The 24879-nt window shown below is 42.7% G+C and overlaps 1 protein-coding gene across 4 annotated transcripts in view; it reads left to right on the plus strand.

Annotated features, from left to right (window-relative positions):
* Positions 1–202: 202 nt before the first annotated feature.
* Positions 203–24879, plus strand: part of Nt5c3a (5'-nucleotidase, cytosolic IIIA) — a 35511-nt gene continuing 10834 nt past the window's right edge. The window contains exons 1-2 of one of the 4 annotated variants that reach the window (XM_051202895.1): positions 248–397; positions 20293–20347. In XM_051202895.1, coding sequence (XP_051058852.1) covers positions 20312–20347 — 36 coding nt within the window. In that variant the 5' untranslated portion in view covers positions 248–397; positions 20293–20311. Of the gene's footprint in view, positions 398–16598; positions 16738–20292; positions 20348–24879 lie in introns of those variants that run through there. The other 3 variants (XM_051202897.1, XM_051202896.1, XM_051202894.1) reach the window with 3 other exon arrangements.

The raw sequence follows: 24879 nt of genomic DNA on the forward strand, positions 1-24879 counted from the left end.
TCCGAGTATTTGCGGCGTAGCTCTGGCGTCAGCGTCAGGGGAAGTCCCGCCCCCACACTCAGTAGGGGTGGGGTTCCGGACACGAATCACGTTGTCCCCGCCCCGCCGTCCCCGCCCCCAGCTCTTCTGGGCGGGGCCTCCCGGGTCTCCGCCGCGCGGGGCGGAGCTCCGGGCGAGTGTGCAGCGTGCTGCCGCGCCCCTGTGCTCGCAGCTTCGGGTTTGGCTGGGGCTTTCGCGCCCGGCGCTCGCGGGCCTGTCCATGGACCGCGCGGCCGTGGCGCGGGTGGGCGCGGTGGCGAGCGCCAGTGTGTGCGCGGTGGTGGCGGGCGTGGTGCTGGCCCAGTACATATTCACCTTGAAGAGAAAGACGGGCCGCAAGACCAAGATCATCGAGATGGTGAGTGCGGGCGCAGCGGCTCGCACGCGGGCTGCCGAAGCAGCGTGGGCCGAGCGCGGCCCTGCGAGGGCAGGCTGCACGCGTGCAGATGCTTGACGCTGTCTGTTTAAAAGAATAGAGCGAATAGATGCTCCGAGATAACGACCTCATGCTGCAAAACCCGTTTCTCCAGAGCTAATCTCAAATCGGCACCCGCCTCCAAGAGGTGCGGCTAATCCGACTCAAACTCCTGTCCTGGAGTCGGTTTGTTTTGGGGGTGGGGAGGGGGGTGCATCCGGGCCGCCTTGAGTTATGTTATGAAAACAGCATCTTCAGTGTTTTTTAGAAATGCGAGCCAGCCAGTGGGATATTGGAATAGCTCGAGTGTTTGAATGTTCTTCCTTGTCGAGTGCTCCAAAAGGTGTTCTTGTGTCGGTCCCCCCAAAGCGTGAATCCTATAAAATGTTCTTTAAGACTTATTTACAGCTTCGTGGAAGTTGTTTGTCTCAAGAATTCCACTTGAGGTACAATTTAAAAGTGATTTGCTCTTCTCAGGTTGGATATGTTTCGTTTAGGGTTTTTTTGATGGCACTTGTTGACTTGAGCATGATGGGTGTGATTTTTTTTTTTTTTTTTTTTTTTTTTTTTGCTGGAGTGCAAGTGAACATTCGGAACCAAAATGTGAAGTTGACAGTCTGTTACCATTCTAAACAATATTTTAGGTTAGACGTGTGTTATCAGAGCTTATTTTCTTTCTTTCTTTCTTTCTTTCTTTTTTTTTTTTTTTTTTTTTTTTTTTACCTCTGGTTGCAAACATCTTGTGTCAGAAGTTTTGCTGCCTTCGTAAAGAACTTAAATGGCTTTATTTTGCTCCATATTCAAAATTTATAATCCATCAGTGGGGAAAAAAGCTGCTTTCCCTATCTTTCTGTATTTACTTAAACTATGAACTGGTTTTCCACAAAATCTCAAGGAAGGGTTTGCTTTCCTTGTGAAAAAGTAATGAAGGTCCATCAAGAATGCCAACTTCACTTGCTTGTACTGTACAAATCGGTCCATCTTTGCCTGTACATATAGTGTGTTGTTTTAAATTAGCTGTAATATGTATCTGGCATGCTAGTAGGTTTTCAATAGAAAATGTGAAGAGTTTTTTTTTTTTTCTTTTGTAATTTTAGTTGTTTGTTACTTTAGATGGGAGAAGTATTAGAATGCCTTGAAATATGGATTCCAAATCCGGTTCTTTCTCTTTACAATAGTCGTGGCTTAGGGTCTGCTGTGCCTACCTCTATACCCTTCCTTCAGAGACTTTGTAGAAACCTAGGGATATCCATTGAATATCTGATCACAGATAATATGTAACTACCGAACCAAGGTAGGCTAGGGGGAAAGTGATACCAGTTGTGATTCAGAACCCATGGTGATCCCCTTACCTCAGCCACCTGAATACAGGATTACATGCATGAGCCACCCTGCCAACCAGGACAGTTTTAATTGAAAGACATTAAGGAACTGCTGGTGAGCTATGTTTGTAACATAGCAACCTAGATATCCTGAGAAAACCAATTACAAGGCATGATAGAAGTAATCAGAGAGATAAGACAACCCATTTGGCAAAGTTGGCTAGTACTTTACAATTTAATTATCCTTGTGCTCCCTGAATCTATATTAACATCTACACTTACTTACTAATGGAGATTTCAACATATGCATACCCTCTATGCTGGGTATGGTCCCCAGGGCTTTATATTTTCTAAACAAGCATAGCTACTTCATTATCGTCCCTCAGCCCCCACCCCTGTCTGAGACAGGGTCCTTCTAAATTGTTTGCCCTTGCCTTGAGTTTGCAGTCCTGCCTCAGTTTAGATTACAGGCATGCACCACCAAGACCAGCTCCAGATTTCTCTTCTGCACATGTGCAATCTCTTAAGATTACTATTTGTCATTATCAAACTGGTACATCACACACCAGTTTCCCTTGGTATTAACATCTTGTATGACTCATTTGATACAGTTAATGAACAAATACATTATTACATGGGCAAGGTTTTTTTTAGTTTTGTTTGTTCAGATTTCCTTTTACTAATCTCTTTCTCTGTTCTAGGAGCCACACCGGTATCACAGTGCACTTAGTCATCATGGTTCCTTATCTTACCCCTGGCTGGTCCTCTGCACATGTTCCACCCCTGACCTACACCCCCCGACCTCCTTATCTCTTCTTGACTGGGGCACTTTCTCAGACTTTGCTTGTCCCACACACTTTCCAGTTGTTATGGTTAGATATTTAGCAGAACGTCCTTGGTTGGATTTTATCAGGGGTTTGTCTCATGATTAACTAGGATCATGAGTTTCTCAGAGTGAAAGTGAAGTGTTACTTTTATCACATAGCAAGGGTGCATGCTGTGAGCCTAACGTCTAACTTGTAGCTATCTCTGGTGGAAGTACATTTGTCAGCAGTGTTATTTTCCATCTCCTTCATGACGTGCCCCTTGGAAAGACATTCATATGAGAAATTTGTTTATAGTATACCTTGGGGGTAAAGTATCTGCATGAACTACGTGGGGTTATTCTGTACTGGAAATTATTTATGCAGCAGTACAGGCTCATAGATATTTCTTATATTTGGAATTAAAATTCCGTACTACTTCATTTGTTGCTAATAGTGTTCCTATTTGACCACTGAGAACTCTGTCAGTTGGGTCTTCTGCCTTTCTCACATTTCATCAAATTGATAAACATTTTGTAGATAAAAATGAAATAGTGTCCGCCCGGTAAATGATATGGCAAGAGTGGCAAAGGCTGTTTTGTTTTGAGACTGTCTTGCTATGTTGCCTTTGCCTGTGTCAGAACCCTGTACTGAACTGATTTCCAACCCTATGTTCTCCTTTAGCTCAGACTATAGATGTGTGTTATTGCCTGGCCTTTAGGACAGGGGTTATACAGACTCCGGTTGGTCCATATGCCATACCCACCCAGAGCTTCTTTTAGTAATGTACTTCTAGTGATCTAAAAGGGTGTGGGGTTTTTTGGTGGTTGGGGTAGTTACTTGGTTTTTAAAAAAAATTAATTGAAAGGTCAGCAAGATAGTTCAGTGAGGCACTTGGTGCCAGGCCTGATAATCTGGATTTGATACTCAGAACACATGGGATGATGGAGGAGATAACACCAGCTTGCAGGTTATCCTGTAATCTCCACATGCTCCATCCTGTACCCCTCTCCCCCAAACACCATAAAATAGTAAATGTGATTAAATTTATCTAATGATACAAGTTTGAGGCAGTTGAAGTCCTATCAGTTTTAGTGGTCCTTAGATTTGTTCATTTATTGAAATGGGGTCTTTCTCCTTATGTAGCTTAGGTTGGTCAGGAACTTGAGAATCCTCCAGCCTCAGTCTCTGTAATGCTGGGATTACAGCATTGCTCTGCCATGCCCAGATTTCCAGACTCTCTGTGCTATTAGGACAAGGTCATCCTTGTGTTAATTTCTACATGGTCAGGATTGTTCCCTGCAGCAGCTTTGAGTCATTGAGACAAAGTGAATTATATCCTATTGTTGACAATTCAGGTGCCACCAGGTCGTGTATCTCTGTGAGCAAACATTTTCAAAGAAATGTGTAAAAATATGATTGTATATTAGCATTACAAATGAACATCTACAATAGATTTTTTAAATTTTCTCTATGGGGGATTGAACCTATTGCATGCTTAGCAAGCCCTTTAAGAGCCCATTTGCATCTGTATGTGGAAACTGAGTCTCAATAAATTGCCCAGGCTGGCCTTGAATTTGCATTTCTTTTTCCTGGTTTCTAGATTAGCCAGGATTACAGGTGTGTACCACTATGTCTGTGGCAGTATATTTTTGATAAGAAACGGTTACTCTGGGTCTAGAGAGATGAGATGGCTCAGTGGTTAAGAACACTTGTTGCTTTTACAAAGGACCAACCTGGGATTGGTTCCCAGCAGACACAGGATGGCCCAACACCATCTCTAACTTCATTCCCAGAGTATCCAGTGCCTTCTTCTGACCTCTTTAGCAACACACATACACATGTTGCACAGACATATGGTCCAACAAAACAATCATACACATAAAAATAAGTCCAATTTTTAAAAGAAATGCAGTGATTTTGAATCACAACTAGTGAAATGTTAGCAAGAAATGCCAAAAAAAAAAAAAAAAAAAAAAAAAAAACCAAACAACAGCAACAAAAATCTCTAAAACAAAGTTTGATGCTTCTCCTCAGTAGAACCTGCATCAAAACTTGTGCTTACAGTGTTTGGATCTCAACAAGCCCACAGACACTGGGGTTTTGCTTTTGCTTTTTAATTCTTAAAATTAGTATTTTATGTATGTGCATGATACAGGAGGGGCACATGCATGGTTACAGAGATCAGAGGGCAGCTTGAGAGTCTGTTCTGCCCTTCACCTATGCGGTGGACCCAGGAGACCAGACTTGGGTCACACATGCTGCAGGTGCCTTTCCTCCTTGAGCCATCTTGTCAGCCCTTATGTTGTTGGTGGTTTTGTTTGTTCGTTTGTTTGGGGGATTTTTTTGTTTTGTTTTTCTAGACAGGGTTTCTCTGTATTGCTTTGGAGCCTTTCCTGGAATTAGCTCTGTAGACCAGGCTGGACTCGAACTCACAGAGATCCACCTGCTTCTGCCTCCCCAGGGCTGGGACTAAAGGTGTGGGCCACCAATGCCCAGCCCTTGTGTTGTTTCTTAAGACAGGGTCTGCTATGTGGCCCAGACATGAATGGAGCACAGAGTGGCCCTGCCTCAGCCTCCCAAGTATGGGACAGAAGACCACTTTTTAAACTCATAGTGTTCATAATAGCCATGTCCCAAACACTCTGCTAAGATCAAGGAATCCGGAAGACTCAAAACAAAAGGATTGCATCCTGGTGATGTTGTGGGGCTGTGAAACTCTGATGTGTCTATACTTCAGCTTCAACATCTTCCTGTTCAAGGTATTGGTTAAAGCATTATCTAACAGATTGTGCTCGACGAGAGTAACCCTGTCATTGTTTCTTTTATTATTGTATGTGTTGTATGCTTGTCCATGCACACAGGCCACAGCCCATGTGTGGAAGTCAGAGAACACATTTGTGGAATCAGTTCTCTCCTAGCTTTCCATGGAACCTAGGGAGGGAACTCAGGCAGCCAGGCTTCACAACCAGCCACTTTCAAGACACTAAAGGATCTTGAGTCCCAAAAGTAAATCTTTCAATTTCAGGGACCTTCCCAGAGCAGGATCCTGTGCTTCTAGTTCTAGATGGACATTCCTTGGACAAGAGCTACTCAGAATCATTGGACAAAGACTGCCGGACAGCAGAGAAGTGTGTATGGTTGACCAAAAGCACCCCCTGCCACAGACACATACGTCTTTATAGTTTTTAAGACTTAAGGAAGGAAGGAAGAAACATTAGTAGCAAAGCGGTTTTCTAATTGGTATACTGTATCTTTTCCCCTTGCTTAGGCATTGCCGCTGCCTACCCTTGTGGAGCCCAGTAGAATGGGAACACTGGCTCAAACACTGGTTGCCCTTGCTCTCACTACACCTGAGCAAACTGTAACTTGGGGAGTTCTCTCTAGGCCAGGGATTGTTTCCACGTCAGTGAGAGAAGGCTACTGTTACAGGCTGAACAATGGAATGAAATCCAGTACAGACTAAAGTTCTGGGTCTGAAGCAAAAGCAAGGTGAGCACCTAGAGAAAGTGGTACAGAGAGGCTGCCCTGTAGGCAGAGCAGGCCCAGTGGAGGGATAGCAGCCATCCTTCAGGGAGAGTGTAAAGAGCCCAGCCTTTCCCCGACCTCAAGTTCACCTGCGCCACTGTACACTTGGCTCAAGATGTGCCTGTGCTGTGGTGCGACCTCCTCTGGAGTCCCCCATGGACACGTCTAGGTCCGAATTGTCATTTCTGTGGCCCTTGGATGGAACCTGCTAGCCAGGGCCTCTTGTTTTATCTCTGGGGAAAGACAGTCAACTAAACTGCAGGAAAAGACTGAAAGGCATGCCCAGAGAGCCAAGGAAGGAAGCTCTATTGAGGCAGGCTGTAGCTCCCTTCGGGTTGGGAGCTTGCCAGCAGTGAGGCAGGCGGGGAGGGGCCCCAGGTGCTCCCATTTTCTTATCTACTTGCCCAGATGCTTGTCCTTGTCTGCTTTCCCTGCCAGTTTTTCCCATAAGAAAGGAAGTAGCCTCTTAGGAAGCCTATACCTACTCGCTCTATACCCTTTTAACCTTCTGTCAGCATATCTTTTTTAAATTGAATGATAAAGGCATTCTCCTGTTTTTCCAGATTACTTTTTAGTTTTTAGTTTTGTTTTGCTTTATGCTTTTTTTGCATTTTAAAAATGGTGTGTGTGTGTGTGTGTGTGTGTGTGTGTGTGTGTGTGTGTGTGTGTATGTGTGTTGCTATTCTCAGCACTGGGGATTCAATATTCAAGGAAAGTATTCTGTTTCTTAGCTGTACCCTCAGCTCATCATTCCTCCACGTTTAGGAAGTTACCTTTGTTTTTTGTAATGAAAATAAAAGCCAAATAAAGTATGGCATTTTCTGACAGCTATCTACTTGTTTGTTTATTCATATATGACTGTAGAGCAAATCTATTATTTATAGAGACATGTTTAATTTCTAGTCCCGTGTGGTATCCTCTCAGGCCGTGATTTGGTTTTATCCTGGAAAGTGAACTGAGGTCTGATAGTTTAGCAGAAATAGGGATAGTAAGAAGGTCCAAGTGTTGTCCTAGTAACAGAGGTTTAGAGATTAGCATTTTTAAGTAGATTGTATCTTCCAGGTAAATTGACACCTGGTGAAGATTAAGAAGGAGGCCATTTGTAACTGAATATACCAAAAGATGTCACTATGATCTCCTTTGCTTTTGCTATCTTAGTTTCCCAAGCTACTTATCAAGAACCCCAGTAGTAAGACAAGAGCCACGAGGGACCACCGGCCAGGTAGTGGTTTACCCTACAGTAGGGTAAAGGCCGAGTCAGGAGTAGGCGGACTGTGTGGAAAAAGGGGGACCCTATAAAGAAGTTCATACCAACTTCTGGGGTGATTTTAATGAGCAGGCTTACATAGGCTCTATTGTTTGAATGCTCTGTCCCAGTTGGTGGAACTGTTTAGGAAGAATTAGGAGGAGTGGCCTTGTTGGAGGAAGTATGTCACTAGGGATGGGCTTTGGGTTTTAAAAACCTACACCAATCCCTGTTAGCTCTTGTGTTTCTGGGTCAGAGGTAAGCTCTCAGCTATCACTCCAGCAAGCCACGACTGCCTGCCTGCATTGTCTTGTGTTCCTCGGTGATGGTCATGAACTCTGATCCTCTGGAACCATGAGTTCGAAATTAAACACTTCCCTTTTGTAAGTTGCCTCAGTCATGTTGTTTGTCACAGCAATGGAAAAGTAACTAAGACAGCTTACTCGTCCAGTACCGGGATTTTACATTGTGTGTTTTTAATATGAGGATTCATTTCAGATTAGGTAGAGCACTCGCTGAAATTCATATGAAGGGAGGATCCTACACCAAGGAAATCGTCATCATGAATCAGCAGGAACTAAGGAGTTGCCTTAGTTAGGAAAAAGATAGTACTGGAGGGAGGAGGGGAGAGAGGAAGACGCAGAGAGGTTCAAGTGTTTTTATAGTAGTGTTGTGTGTGTGTGTGTGTGTGTGTGTAGTAATTAGTTTTTCAGAGAATACAACTTGGAACCAAGTTCGAAGATGAAGCAAAATTAAGAGCCATGAACTTGTTTATTTTTGAAAATGAAGGTGGTTTATGGGGTACATTGTTCATGTTTGAAGAAGAGGGAGGTACTGATAAAATTAAACCCAAAGGTCACAGACTTTAAAAAGGATACACAAACCTAATTTGTGAGAATTCATGTCTTCAAGAAGTAGGAAATGATACTGATGGCAGTATTTGAGGGTAACAACCACTTAGTCAAGGTTCCAGAAAATGTATTTTTAGATAGATATAAGTGTGCTAAACCCCTGACATTGACCTTTCTATAGCCAACTTTCTGCGGAATTGTCTGAGCATAGGCAGGTACTCTACCACAGAGCCACATTCTCAAATTAGCAAATATTTTAGAAATGTTTATAGCAGGCTATATGACTTTGTTCTTCTAAACCACACGTGTCATGCTTCCTTTACGTTATCTTCATACCACAGTTGACCACATTTTCAACCCTAATGACAAGTTTGATGTGAGCTTAGAGTTACTTCCTGAAAGAATGACTGCTTTTTCTTGTTTCTATTATTGTGTATTCATCTATGTGACAGATGAGACCAGTTTCAATCAAGTCCCGAACAATTTTAGTTTGTTCAAAAACCCTTTACATCCTTTTACTTTCTTTATCTGTATTAACAGCATAAGCATTTGATTGGGGGTTGAAAGGTAGGCATGTTTGTCCTTAACAGAGTTGTGTTAACACCTGTTAAGGCTCACAAAAGCTGCTTACTTAAATCATGGCAACCAGAGAATATGGGACATTTTTAAATGTAATTCTCCCACTTGTCAGTGATTTCAGGATTGTAAATTATGCAGCCCTGTCTCGTATATACAATCTGAGCCAGAGATCTACAAATAGGGTCCAGCAATCCGAAGTTTTTATTTGGTTGTTTGTTTTTATGGGTTGATAAACATTTTGATTTTTTTTCTCTGGGGTTTCATCTCATTTATTCTTGTTGGAGGATGTTACTCTGTGATTAGTAATTTTTAAGAGTTATGCCACCTTGATTTTTCATGCATTTATGTTTTTATATTGGGACTTATACATTGGGTTCAGGTATCAGTTGAACGTCTTTTTTTTTAATCGCTTACATTCTTCATTGGAAGTATTTGCAGTATCCAAAAGGAGCTAGGCTGTAATTGGGTTGTGGCTTTAACTCTTCCAACTCATCTGCATAGTGCTGGGCCAGGTTGCGTTTCCAGCAGAGCGGGCATCCTCACTGGCATTTGTTGTTATGCAATGACTCCCATTCCGCCTGGCGTGATGGACTCTCAATGTAGTTTTTATTCTGCATTTCTCTAATGGTTAGTGTGGTGGTTAATTTGCTGAATCGTCTTTGTGTGACTTTAAAAAATAATTAATAAAACCCAGAATGAATTTTGTATGATTAAACTGATGCTTCTGTCTGAGCACACTCTAAATTGGCATTGCTGAAATCTAGAACTAGGGAGCAGAAATTGAATTAAGCGTGGGATCTCACACTGTAGCTCATTTGGAGAGCCTTTGCCTGGCATGCAGAAAGCCCTGGGTTCAAGCCCCATCACCCCATAAACCAGGTGTTGTGGCATGAGCTTGTCATCCCATCAGCACTTGGGCAGGAAGTTCGGAGGTTCAGCACCATCACCAGCTATGTGGAACTCTGTCTCAGGAGAGAGAGATCGACAGAGACAGACAGACAGTTTTCACAGAGGTTTTTGGCTTAGCCTTAATTTTCATTGTAGGTGAATATTCCCCACATAATTTTGTAAAAAAAATCCTTTTATTTACCCTTTCTTGCTTTAAAAATAATTTAAGCATCAAAACCATTTAGAGATAATTAGGATACATAGAAGAACATAGATTTTTAAATTGTGGCTGTGCTGGGAATGGAGCTCAAAGCCTGGCATGGGCTAAGTAAACAGCCTACCGTTGGGCATTAGTCCCCATAATCTGATTTTAATCCTCATTTATTGATAGTTTATTTTATTTTGAGACAAGGTCTTCCTATGTAGGCAGTATATGACCTCAAATTCATGATGGTCCTCCTGCCTTAGCCTCCTGAAGACTGAGCTTCTTGCCCACTGTGTAGCTGTGAGGACCCCCCCACCCCAGAACCTAAAGGACCCCTGTTCAAACCACAGATGCCTCAGCTGTAGTTTGTGATTTGGGAGCTGGGAGCCTTGGGGGTTTTTTGTTTGTTTTTGTTTTGTTTTTAGGGCAGGTTCTAGAACAGGCCCCAACTGTTCTAGAAATCACTGTGTAGACAGGGCTGGCCTCAAACTGAGACTGATTTGGAGCCATTAGAGCTAGTTAGTCTGCAACTAAACTTAGTTGGATGGGGGTGCTGTTCCAGTTATTTTTCTTATCCTAAGATCTCTGTCCTTGAAGACAAGACTTACTGGGTACATTGTGCAAAGCCTTAGGATGAATAAGGGACACTTACCAAGACCTAGTGTGGCTCATGTTTATAATCCTGGTACTTGGAAGGCTGGCGAAGGGTGATTTCTACAAATTCTAGAATTTGTGCTGCTCCAGGCTAGTGTCAGTTACTGCATGATATCCTGTCCTAATGCAAAAAAAAAAAAAAAAAGAGGAGTAGGAGGAGGAAGGAGCAGAACCTTGCCTGTGCGTGGTGACAGGGAGCTAACTGCAGTTGATGAGAGGGACCCTTGCCTGTGCGTGGTGACAGGGAGCTAACTGCAGTTTATGAGAGGGACCCTTGCCTGTGCGTGGTGACAGGGAGTTAACTAACTGCAGTTGATGAGAGGGACCCTTGCCTGTGCGTGGTGACAGGGAGTTAACTAACTGCAGTTGATGAGAGGGACCCTTGCCTGTGCGTGGTGACAGGGAGCTAACTGCAGTTGACGAGAGGGACCCTTGCCTGTGCGTGGTGACAGGGAGCTAACTGCAGTTGATGAGAGGGACCCTTGCCTGTGTGTGGTGACAGGGAGTTGGACTGTAGTTCGTTAACCATTTAACAATCTGTAATGCTCCTCAGAGAGAGGGGTGCATTCCTTTAGCAGGTGCCATACTCCATTATGTTGGAGATCATGGATGCCAGCCAGCAAGATATTAAACCAGAGCCAAGAGAAAGAGGAGGCCCTTTCTCTTTTCTTGTGTCGTCTAGCTTCTAACTGCATGTTGTGCCTTGGGCTGATAGGCCACAACAGTGGCACTTCCACCGTTTATTTAAATGTAGTGTGAACCCTTACCTGACAGTACAGTTTTGTCCCCATTAAAGTACAGTCATGACTGGGCTGGTGGCACTCGGGAGGCAGAAACAAATGGAGCCCTGTGAGTTCCAGTCTTACATAGTAAGACCCTGCCCCTAAAGTAAGTTAATTGTCTAATTAAACAAACAAAAGTCAAAACATACACACAGACACACACACGTGCACATGCACACACACAAAACCCCCAAACCTTCCAGCAGTCAGGAACATCTACAGGGTGCAGGTTTCTGTCAGCAGGTGGCAGGCTTCTCCTGCAGTGATGCTGCTGTCTAGTGTAGCTGCACTCTGTGTGGCTGGAGTTTGCACCAGAGGCTGAAGCTTGCTGGAGAGGCACGAGCTATATGCTTAGCTACCTCTCTGGCCCTGGTGTTAACTGCTTTAATTGTTTTCTTAGTTTATATTCATTGTCTGAAGGTCATGTACTCTCTTTTTAAAGACAAGATTTCACTATGTAGCCTGGCCTTGTACTCCCAGACATCCGAGTGCACCGTGCCTGGCAGGTTATGTACTGTTGTGTAAGCTCTGGGAGTTACTTTAACCTTTAAGCTGTAACTTTTTAACAGGTATGACAGCAATTATGGCAGACTTTCTTTTTGTTTTAGATGTTGTTTGCGATCTCCCTCTTACGTTTTTAATCTACTAGAATAAGAAAACTACAAAACCATCTTGCAGTTGATGGGGGGTTGCTTAATCTGTTTGGTAAGTTCCTTCTTGTAAGGAGGTGGAAGTAGACAGTGTGACTTGAAAATCTCTCTGTGCTCCTGGTTGTCTCCTCGGCCTTGTCACACACTCACAGACCCACGTGCCCTTCTGTTTGGGAATTTATGTTGGAGACAGCACTAAGAATCCCATAGTCAATGCCAGTTGTGGTATGCCCACCTGTAGTTCAAGCTGAGTCTACAGTCTAAGAAACAGGATCTCATCAGCCAGTGCAATTGAGATGATGATAATAATAATAATACACCATTCTTAAAAGATTTATTTATGTATATATGTATATGAGTATTATTTATGCATATGAGTGTTTTGCCTGTGTGTGTGTGCCTGGTGCCCATGGAGGTCAGAAGAGGGTATCAGATCCCTAGGAACTGGAGTTTGAGATGGTTTCAAGCTGCTGTGTAGATGCCGGGAACAGAACCCAGTTCTGTTCTACAACAGTAGCCAGTGCTCATAACCACTGAGCCATTGCTCCAGCCTTCAAATCACCATATTCTTACATGCACCTTCCTAAGGAAAAAAAAAAAAATCAGTTCGTACATCTGCCAAGGTCTGTCTTGTCAAACTGACAACTCTAAAAGAACAAATGTGTCACTAAATGGATTCTTACAGAAGCAGACAGGAACCAGTTGAGAACTTTTAAGCTTTGTAGGATGGCTGAAATGTAAAACTGAAACTCCCTGGTGTTAGTTAGATGGGGGTGGTGGGAGGAGAAAGACTAGAGGCAGGTATAGTATAGTGCACATCGTACTGTCCCAGCACTGGGGAAGCTGAGGAAGGAGGGTGGTAAATTCAAGGCCTGGACTATGTCATGAAACCCTATTTTTAAAAAAATGAAGAACAAAGGAAGTGAAAAGACAGGAGGAAAAGGGAGACTGCAGAGCCCTAGAAGGAGAAACTAACTCTTTGGGTTGATAACGTGAACTCAGGACCAAGTACATACTGCATTATTTGTCTAACTCGTAAAACCTCTAGCTCCGATTATTAGCTTAAGCTTAATCTAGCTGCCTAAACAGGTAATGTTAATGACGTAGTCACTACAGAAAATGATAAAGGAAAAATCACCTGTGATCCTGTCCTTCATCTCTGATCACGAATTGATATTTGGTTTGCTTGTATTGGCTATTGTAGCATTCAATTTAGTTTATAACTAGTGAGTTTAAGGTCTTAGAATATATAAATGGGATTAGCCATATTCCATCTTCTTCTGCTTTTTTTTTTTTAATTTTTGTTTCTCTTATGACAGTCTCACTGTGTAGCCCAAGCTAGCCTTTAAATTCAGTGACCCTGCTGTCTCAGCCTCCCATTGTCTTTGTGTGAGGAATCTTCCCAGGGCCTCCTGCATGCTAACTAAAGCATGTGCTTTTTCACTGTGCAGTACCCATAACCCATTAGCCGTGTTTGTTACGTGTTGTTGCCACTGCAAGGCGTGAAAATCTTGCTGTGTGGTGAATTGTCTCTCTTTGTGTTCTCCATTTTGGTGTATCAGATAGGGTGCACTTTAGTATGCTTTCTCATCAGACCGCCAGCCCACAAATAACCACATGGAGACTTACTATCAATTGTGAAAGCTCTGCCTTGGTTTAGGCTTGTTCCACTAGCTCTTATAACTTAACTTAACCCATATTTTTATTGCTCAGCATTCTACCACGTGACTTTTACCTCTTTCCTATTCTGTGTGTCCACTCGTTCTGTGTCTTCATTGTCCTGCGTGCCTCGATTATCCTCTCTGCCCGGAAGTTCTGCCCGTCTCTTACCTAGCTGTTGGCCATTCAGCTTTTCATTACACCAATCACAGCAACACCTCTTCATACAGTGAACAAATATCCTACAACATTGCACCAGTAGGACAAGCTTACCTTACCATTTTTACTTAATATGCCCTATACAAAATAGCAATCTGTAACAGTAGAATTTCTTTTCAGCAGAGTACAAACTGTGTTGTGGGAAGTCTGAGATATACAAATATTTTCTATGTGTGTTTCAGACACATAGATTCAGCTGTAATAAGGAGGAGACAACAATTTGAAAGATGCAAATCTCGAAATACCTCTGGACATGATACATTTAACAGAAGAAAAGATGTAGACTGTTAAAAATTGTGTTTGAGTTTCTCAAAGGAAGTTTGAAGTCTCAAACCTCTGAGTTGAGGTTTGGGGGAAAGTTTTACTGTCTCTGAGATGGAGCCCATAGGCTCCCCTCAGTGTACAGACCATAGTCCAGCCACTTCACCAAGTAGGCGAGGCTGGTTGACCACCAAGTCCCGGTGATTACAAGTATGTGTCACCAAACCCAGCTGTTTGAAATGGGAGTTCTAGGAACTGAATTCAGTCTTTGTGTTTTCAGGGGCTGACCAAGCCCTTAGAAACTTTGTAGTGACAAACTATGAAGTCATGAGTTTTGTTTTGATTCAGTTAAATAATTGACAGGCTAAAAAGCTCTGAGGAGTTACTCACACTCACAGTGGGTTCACTTTCTCCATTGAGAAAGAGAACTATATTTGCTAGTAAGATAAGCAAGCATGCAGTTACCTTCTCAGAGTGGAGAAGATAACCTGACAGGTAGTTAAGTCCTGTCCTGCCTAGAAACATCTGCCCTTTGACATCTGAATTCCTGATCCGTGCTTGCCCTTGGGAGGGTTATGGGTGGTTGCAGCCAGGCCGGCCACAGTGCAGAGATAAAAGTCCACTCCATGTCCAGGAGCTGCCTCTGTGACTTCAGCTTCTCTAACTAACCCTTCTCAGAAAACACCGGAAAGGCTATTTGAGATGGAACCGGGCTTGTGTTGCTTGCTTTGTGGTTCTGGGGTTTAAACTCGGGACTTCGTAAATACCAGGCCAATGAATTACATCCGCCGCCCCCAGAATCGTTTGCTTGTTTTTGATGAAAAATTTCACATGTGATACATTTGGTCACTCCTCTCCAACTGTTCTCAGTGCTTCTCTGCTTCCCACCCACTCTCATTCATAGTCTCCCTCTGTCCCTCTTTATTTCTCTTTACCTCAAACAAACAAACAAACAAACAAAGGCAACCCCCCTCAAAAAAAACCCACAAGAAATCAGAACAAACAAGCAAAAGACCAATAACACCAAAAAAAGGCCCCAATGAAAGAAAAAGCCCACAAAAATGCCATTGAGTTTGTTGTGTGTTGGCCAGCTGCTCCCTAGAATACACCCTGCCCTGAAGTGTCATGATATTCCCAGTGGCATGCCACTGGAGAACAATGATTTTCCCTTTGCTGGAGTGTCAGCTCATATGTGCATCAGTGTCTTGAAGTTATAGTCGTAGCATACTCTTCTTTCTGATTAGCGTGTGTGCGCCCATGCAAGTGCATGATTGTCTACAGTGGCACAGGCGTGTGTACATGATTGTTTACGGTAGCACAACATGATTTTTTAAAAAAAACTTGAAACTTTTGTTCATAACTGGCATAAAGCTGATACACGTATCTTCGTTTCTCCACATTCCGTACTGCCTCACTGTGAAGATGGGGAGATGTGCAGACTTCTCTCATGCTAGCCAGATTAGATTTGAGTGCTTGTCAAGGGCGTCTGCATGCTTTAGTCCTGACAGTGCAAACCCTAAACAAATATTACTCAGTTCTTGAACTTGCTATCTCACAAAGTTTAATTACTAAAAATGCAGTCTGACATTAAATTCCTCTGAGCAGAGTAGAGAGGGCGGATAGAAAAAAATATTTGCGTGTGTACAGCTTAACCATGTTCCTGACGATAAAGCGTCCCAGAGCCCATGTTCTCCCTTATCTAGCAGGCCCTGGTACAGTATTAGCATGTTGCCATCCTGCTGCTCAATTTAAAGACTAGACTAGTTTTGTTTTTTAAAAGAAGAAAAACATTGTATCTCCCTTTTTAATAACAAAATCCCCCATACTGTGTTACACAGGCTGACCCACATAGACACTGATTTGCGTGCCTTGGATCCTTAGTAGCCTAGACCACAAGTGGACACTGTTACACCTGTATTTTCCAGTTTTATAATAGCCTTCATAGTTTTGGCGTGGTTTTACTAAATTTACCAAAAAAAAAGTTCTGGAAAATATAAAGAAAAATGAAATGTATAGTACAAGATGTACCCATTTTAGTCAAGTTTAAGCATACGGTTTGGTGAGGCTAAATACATGTATATTGCTGAGCGCCATCACCACTGCACACCACCCTTCTGACTGTTTTCATTTAAAAACTGGAACCCCGCCAAATTGAGCAACAGCCTCCCATCCCACTTCTGGCTTCAGCAGCCAACTTCATCTCTTGACTTTGTCTAAGTGGAGCATCCACCAGAGGTGAGCACACATCACAAGCGCAGTACGGTCAGAAACAGGAAAGAGGTGACTCGGGAGTTACCGGAACAGTGCCTTCTTCGGTAGCAGAGCAATTGTCCCTAGTGCTGAGCTACCAGCTCTTGGCCATCATGTGTTTCCCAGCGAGTTATGTTCTGTAAACTAAATGAACTCAAGCTGCGAGCCAGCAAGGCTGCCACCCATAGCATAGTGAAGCGCTGTTCCGCTTGCGTCACAGGGCTGTTTGCATAAGGCTTAGTGGAGGCTTTGGGAACCGCCCCCTGCACCTTGTGCTATATTAGTGCTTCTCAGACAGGAAGAATTTTCTTTTGCTGCTGCTGCCGTAGCTGGTCTGATTACCCTCAGAGTAAGTGCACACTACTCCTGAAGACAAAGAGCTGCTTGTACGTAACTTACCATTCTTTATCTTTATTGAAAGTTTGGCCTTATAGGAAGTAAAAGTAGACCAACCTAATGCAGTGGAATAGAAAATTCTATGTTGTTCACAGAGGTGTAAGTGTGTAAAGCTTTCGGGTGTCTGAGGATCAATAACTTTTACAGGCTGATTCTGAACATTTCTTATTTAGACATGTGGATGTTAGGCAAACGTGAAATGTTCTTACAAGTGAAGAGCAACGCATTCAATTGCTATGTGACTTAATTTTACACAGTCACTCGAGTTTATAATGGCTGGTAATAAAGATTAATTTTTATGCCTGTGAGCTTTACCCAGTATATTTTAGACTGGAGTTATACTAGTATATTTTATGGATTGGTAAAAGCTAGATTCCTAATGTAACAACTTGGATATTGAAAATTAAGATTCAGACATGTAAGGACTGGGCATATAGTTCAGTGGTAGACCATTTGCCTAGCATGTGTAAGTCTCCTCCAAAACTGCGTCCTGAAAACACAGAGCGTATGTATCACAGTAACATCTAGAATACTTGTGGCTATGCCAGCTCTCTTTGGAGACAGGGTCTTATAATAGGCTGTGCTGGCCTCTAACCTCCTAAGTGCTTCCTGCAGGGAGGGTGCCACCATGCCTGGCTCTGCATCAGATCTCCAACTTTCATATAGCAGCTTCTTAAAATCTGACAGCGCAACAGACTGTTGCGTGAGCTTGTTTGATTTTACTGGATACTGTTGTTACCTGCGCTGCTGTTTTAGGAGAAAGTCGGTATGTTCGGGGTCAGCAGTACAATTTCCATGTGCCTTGGTTTACTCTCTTCAAAAGTGCGTTGGGTATTAGAACCGACATGAATGTAGGCTAGAGGACTGCATTCTGAGCTTACAAACTATTTGTTTTCATAATTATCCATAAAAGCCTGGCTTATTTTCCCCTTTAAGGAAATTGGCATGAATTGCCCACACCAAAATAGACAGTCTGTGATTTTTTTCCTGTTTCCCTCCTACACCTGCAGCTGCTCAGTTTCAGTTTTGTTTATTGTGTGTATCGAGAGTGTTTCACTTTCTATCTAGGGAGAATGATTCAAATGCAACAAAGAAATTATTACAGTCCTCTATTCAAAGTGAACTTACAGTTTATATTTCCATATTATAATCACCCTACAAAATTTGACATCGAAATATACCAAACTTAGGAGAAACAGTATTAGTTGAGAGAGGTGCAATTAAAAATACAGTGAATTTGCCAGGAACAGTTACCATTGCCGGAGCCCTTTCCATACTATGCAGTACCTTTTCTTGTGTAAGAAACACAATGTATTTATTGCATTATGTAAAATTTCATTACCATATCAATGTAATTTTCATGTTTCTGCAAGCGTGAAAACTAAAGCAGAGTTGCCACTTAAAAGCTATGTTGATTTATTTTTTCTAATTTCCTATGAGCCAGAGTAAATAAAACAAGCGTTTAGAGATACTCAGTTTACACTCCAAATCTTAAAAGTCTGTTTTAAAGCAAGTAAATCGCTTATGTAGACAGCTTACCCATCTTATAGATTTAAAAAACGATAACCCTCATAATGACAGACAGTAACTGAATTCTTCCATAACAAACTCAAGTGAAGGTCTTACCTCTTGCTTCATTCTTTAGCCTTGTTCTACACACTCTTGTGTTAACACACTTAGAAACCCTAAGGTCATACTGAAAGTCCAGAAAGGAATTGTTTCCTAGTCTGCAAATTATTCTAGTTCATATTTCAAGATTCCAAATGTAAAGAGTTTACAACTTCCTTCGAAGAGAGTTCAGAGTTCAAGGGGAAAGCATTCTATTTTTGAATGTCTTCTGTGTGCGAGTGTTTTTTCCAGCAGCTCTTCTCCTGAAGCATCTGCCACAGAGGACTGTTGGCAGAGCAAGCTGGAACTTTATTTGTACCAGGTATAGGCTTACAAGACTGTTGGTTAAAAATACTCTGCCTTGATGTCCAGTATCTTCTTTCTGAGTGTACTGGGATGCTAACAACCATATCTCTGTGTGTGTTTACACTTTTATAACAATACAGGTCTCAAAGTGAGTTTGGGCACTGCACTCACATTCAGACAGGTTTGTTTAATGAGTAGAGGTTAAATTCAGTCACACTGGTGAGTACTGGGAGGAAAGAAAGCTCCTGGGCTGACATTAGCAGAGCATATGTGAGTGACGGGAAAACCAGCAGCTGCCCAGTATGACTGTTGTTTGCCTATAATCCCCGTAATTGGAGCAGTAAGGCAGGAGGATTGCCACTAGTTTGGAAGGACCAGCACTGTGAATCAGTCAGTTGTGAAGGGCCTGATGAGGGTGCTGGAAATGAACTTGGTTCTCTGCAAGAGCAGTGCCCATTTGTAATGGCTGAGGTGTATCTTCAGCACCCATGGACACTTTTCTTAGTCCATTTATTTCTATTTTATGGCATGCTGAAGATCAATGCCAGGACTACATTCTAGGCAAGTCCTCTACCACTAACCTACATCACCAGCCCTTAAGTAGCTGTTTTAAAATGGGATATTGATCATTTAATTTTTACTTACCTGGAGTAAGGTAAAAATAAAGTCATTGTGAAAATAAAAAATAGTAGGCTTCTCTAAGATTTATACTACAGGGAAAACCCAGAAAAATGAGAAGGATATAAAGTTTACCCAGCAGCCTCCCAAAAAAAAAAGTTCATTTCATTTGACAAACACGTAAACCGGCTTTGTCCCATACACTATGCTAAGTGCCAACACAACACATATTTATACACACAGGAAGATTTTTAACTTAAGAAAATTGAGCGTGGAGGGGGAAGGGCTCCCCCAAACTCACCTCTAACTGAGGAGCTATATACAGCTGGAGGAGGTCACTTTGCTCTAGACATTTGACCACTGGTGAGTTCCCACAGTCCAGTGCATGACCTCATGCACATACACATGTGGACAACACTAAGCAGACACAGTAAGGTGAGTAAATAAATAGTTTTGGGGGGGAAAAGGGAGGAAAAATACTTTTGTAATACTATGTGTCTTCTTATTTTTTAACTCCTCTTTAGACTTGGTATTTCCAACACACTTTTCTCACAGGCTTCACCCTTTGTGTGGAGAAAGTGATGGTAAGATATACTTGCAGAGCCAAGCACAGTGGTTCACACCAGTAATCCCGCAGCAGAATAAGGGTGAGGTCGGAGGTTACCTACCCAGAAGTTCAAGGCAAACTTAGACTACAGAGGTCTTTCTTGTCATTCAGTCAAGTCCATTATTGCAAATGTGCAGTCCATTTTTATCTCTATTCAAACTTATTAGTACTATTTTAGTTCTTAGAAGAGAGCTTCCAACTCGTGATAGAGCATTTTCATTCTAAAACCTGACTTAGTAGAGGAAACCCTTTGCTGAGCAAGCAGCCTGAATTGCTTGGTATTTAAATCATACTAAAATACTGTCCTCGTGCGTCATTAGCATACATTAAGAGCCTCAAATGTAAGTGTGTCACCTGTGCCTCTTTTCCCCTCTCTTGCTGTGTGACATCACCTGGGGAAATCCAGAAGATTGGATAACCAAGCAATGACTAACCAGGAGTCTGCTGACCATTTGAAAATGGTGGGTATGTGAGTACTTCCAGCTCCACCTCTGAAATGGTGAATCTTCTCCAGGCTCCTCTCTTTACCTATACAGCTATGGGACTGGGCCTTTCTATAGGACTTTCTTCATGGTGCTTAGTACACAAATGATACAATCTCAAGTACCTACTGAACTTACTCTCAAACATCTTTGAAATTACTTTGCGTGAAATATAATACATTTTATAGTTGTTAACGTAAAATGATGGCTAGGTTCTGGTGAGCTTGTTGTTGTTGTTTTTGTTTTTAACTTGGAGTCTCGCTGTATGTGTCAGGGATGTGAGATCCTGCTCTCTCAGCCCCGAGAGGACTAATTCTAAGGTTACAGATATGTGCCACTATGCTTAGCATTGCATATGCCATACTTGCATGTGTGGTTTGGGTTTTGTTCTGTGAGACTGGGTCTCTGTGATGCAGGCTGGTTGAACTCACTTTTTAGCCAGTGATGACCTTGAGCCCCTGGTTCTGCTTGCATCTCCTGGGTCAGAGATTATAGGCCTACTCTACCACAGCCAGATTCCCATTCTTTCCTGTAGTCCTTCTTACTCTCTTATTTAAGCCGTTTAGAATGAAATATTTTAAGTGTAGTTTAAAGTGACAAGCATTCAGTGCCAATGAAAAGACTCATGCCATGAAACATGACACTGGAGTTCAGTCCCCAGGACCCACGTGGCTTAAGGGAAAACCAGACTCCTAAAAGTTGTCCTCCAAGCTACACACACACACACACACACACACACACACACACACACACACACACACACACACACGACTGTATGGAGACTGGATGGATGGATGGATGGATGGATGGATGGATGGATGGATGGATGGGCAGGCAGGCAGGCAGGGCAGGGCAGGCAAGCAGACATAAAAATGAATTGAAGAAAAAGAAAGGATGGGAAGTAGCTAGGAATGTAGATCAGTTGGTAGAGTACTTGTGTATCCTTCAGGAAACTCTCAGTTCAGTCCCCAACACGACATAAAACCCATTGTAACCCCATTGCTGGGGAGGTGGAAACAAGTAGATCAGGAATTCAAGGTCATTCTTAACCAACTGGGTTAGTAAAAGGTTCTTTGTGAATGACAGAAGGTGAGTGAAGTTCCTGAAAACGCCCAGGAAGCAGCTGTCTTCTAAAATCATGGTACTGCGGTCAGGGAACGAGCAAGTCTCTGTACATTGAGGAAAAAATACCATCAGCTTTCCACATTCCGGTGATAAAACTCCTAGGAGCCAGGCGTGGTAGCATGAACCTGTAATCCCAGTTTTCTGAAGGCTGACGCAGGAGGGTTGCCACAATGTCAAGGCTACACAGGGTGTGCCAGGCCAGCCAGGGTACACATAAAACTTGTCTTCAAAGAATAATAGAGAGAAAACCAGTAAATACTCTTATTCTTTATTTAACTGGTACATAAAACCATAAAAATGTACATTCTAATAAACCCTGTAATGGTTGGCTCAATGTACATCAGCTTAAACTGTGTATCAGCCAAGGAGTATGGTATATCTATAAATCATTTTTGTCTGTCTGTGGTACTTCCTTTCTTCTTTTGCTGGGATTGAACCCAGGGTTTTATAGATGTTAGGTTAGGACTCAACCCATGAGCCATAGCTGTTATGACATGGGACAGGAGGGGGACCTTGGCGGATCCCATGGCAGGTGAGAGATAGATACACCATGTGGGGGGTTTTATTGGGGGAAGGAAAGGGGAGAAAGAGGAGGGGAGGGGGGGAGAGAGAAGAGAGAGAGACCCGCCTACCCCTGCAGAGGAACTGCCTAAAGACAGAGAGTGGGAGTAGGAAGAGCTTGTCTCTTAAAGGGACGACCTTTTGTGCCTGGTAGAGAGCCAGAGTACTTCTTGATGTCCTCACAGGTGTGCACTCTGCCAGCTCCCCAAGGGGTAGGGCCAAGGTGTGCCTGGATGCTAACAGCCACTGCCCTGTATTTCTTACCCCTGCGTCATCCCCTCTTCAGTGTCCTTGTTTCCTTGTGACCAGTCTGCCTCCAGAGCCATTTGAGTGCTCACTGGTTATCTACTTGGGATGAACGGTTGTGTGTCCTCAGGGTCACAGCCAAGTGTGACGCCCCAGCCATTGGTTCTTTCTGGTGTGTAAAGATTAAGGAAAAGAAAGTTCTGAAGCAATTTGAGTTTTCAGTTTGCTTGTTACTGAAGAATAAGAAGCTAACAATAACCATAATTGATGATTTAATTAAAAAAATGTTTTATGATACACTAAATATAAAATGTAGGCGAAGACTTGATTGCAATCAGGGTGGTTGACGGGCGCCACCAAGTGGTCATAATTAATATTTTTGGTTTTTTGTTTTTGTTTTTGAAACAAGACTCACTGGGTAGCCGGGACTATCTCTAGACCAGGTTAGCCTTGAACTCAGAAATCCAGCTGCCTCTGCCTCCTGAGTGCTGTGGGGCTAAAAGTATGAAGCATTATACTGAGCTGCTATTTTTGTCAGCTGAACCTTGAGAGTTTGGCTTGCTTGAGGAAAGGTATTATATTCAGTATAAATTAAAATGCTCCATTTTCTTGGTAAAAATATTGTGGCAACATAATCCTTTGTTTACCCTCACTATCATGTATTTTTTAAGATTTAAAAAAATTAATTATGTATGTAAGAAAAAGAGTACAGTATGTAAGTGCATGCACAGAGGCCAGAACCAGGCTTTAAATCCCCTGAAGGGGTTGTTACAAACATTTATGAGCCATCCAACATGGCACCTGGGAACACTAAGCCATTCTCCGGCTCCAGTGGGTTTTGTTTTTGAGCCAAGTATATGCCTTTCTCGGCTAAGCTTTTTGTAAGGAAGCTGCAGAAGTGGCTCTCCAAAGCAGCTGTGGTCCTTAACTCAGCAGGCTTGTGCCAGCCCACATCACATCTAGTGTTTCACAAACTAGACGCACACTATTTATCATGTCCATCGAGGTTTGGGGCAGGTGGAAGCCAGAAATCAATATTGGATACCTCCCCCTATTGCTCCCCGCTTAGTCTTTTGACACGTGGTCTCTCATTGAGTCTGAAACTTTGGTTCTACTGGGCTTGCTAATGAACAACCAGGGATCCCAGCCCTTAGAGTTCAGTGAGTACTTTATGGACTGAGCCGTACCCCACTCTGCTTCTTAAGACTCATGAGGTCTGGCTATGTTAAAGGATTGTAGTGTCAAGGTTTGGTACATTGCAGGTGATGCCATCATTGTCCGAAGACTTCTAAAACAAAGCGTGTAAGGGCTATAGATCTAGTAGAACTCATGCATCTGAGAATCCTTGTACTCGATTCCTAGCATCTTACCTTCCCCTACGGGGGGAGGGGGAGAATTAAATATAGGTATTTCATGAACAATATGTGAATGTATTTCCCTTACCTCTGTTGTTATCTTCCAGTCTTTGGGAAATGTTCTGGTCTTTTGGTTGGGGGTATTGTGTTGTTTTTTGTTTTTGCAGGGGGAAAAGTTTCTGGGGTTTCTGTTTGGTTTGGTTTTTCAAGACAGGGTTTCTCTGTGTAGCCCTGGCTGTCCTGGAACTCTGTGCTTTGTAAACCAGGCTGCCTCAGACTCACAGAGATTCCCCTGCCTCTGCCTCCCTTGTGATGGGATTAAAGGTATGTGCCACCACTGCCGGGCTTGTTGCCCTGGTCCTCTGGAAGAGCAGTCAGTGCTCCTAACCACTCAGTCCTCTCTCCAGCCCAGGATTTTTATTATCTGTTACAAAATTTTATAAGGAATAATTATATGATATTTTTCTGCCCAGAAACATTTTAAAGCATAAATGTAAATACAAATGAAATCTTTGTTTTAATCCTCAATGCTGGTTTTAGTTAGGGTTACTATTGTTGTGATCAATCACCATAACCAGAAGCAACTTTGAGAGGAAAGGGTTTATTTCACATATGACTGTTCATCACCAATAGCAGTGAGGGCAGGAACCCACACAGGGCAGGAACCTGGAGGCAGGAGCTGATGCAGAGGTTATAAATGGGTGCTGCTTGCTAGCTTGCTCCTCATGGCTTGTACAGCCGGCTTTCTTATAGAATCCAGGACCACCAGCCCAGGGCTGGACCACTCTTGAAGGAATGGGCCCTCCCACATCAATCACTAATTAAGAAAATGCCCTACAGGCTTGCCTACAGCCTGATCCTATGGAGGCGTTTTCTTAATTAAGGCTCCTCCTCTCACATGACTTTAGCTTGTGCCAAGTTGACAAAACTATCCAACACAATGCTTATCTTACATCAGCTATTTGCATGTAACCTATGTGTACTTTCTCACATACTTTCTTTTTAAGTTTTAATTCATTTTTAAAACAGACCAATTTATGTTGTCAAGGTTGGCCTCAAACTTCTGGGCTCAAGTGTCCTGCTGAGTAGGTAAGACTATAGGAAGTGCCCTATTGTGTGATTTTTGTTGATTTTGTTTGTTTGTTTTGTTTTGTCTTGTTTTCCAAGACAGATTGTGGCCCTGGCTGGCCTAAAACAGCTATGTAGACCACACTAGCCTTGAAC

The sequence above is a fragment of the Phodopus roborovskii genome, unplaced genomic scaffold (assembly GCF_943737965.1).
Source record: "Phodopus roborovskii unplaced genomic scaffold, PHOROB, whole genome shotgun sequence".
In the NCBI taxonomy this organism is placed as follows: Eukaryota; Metazoa; Chordata; class Mammalia; order Rodentia; family Cricetidae; genus Phodopus; species Phodopus roborovskii.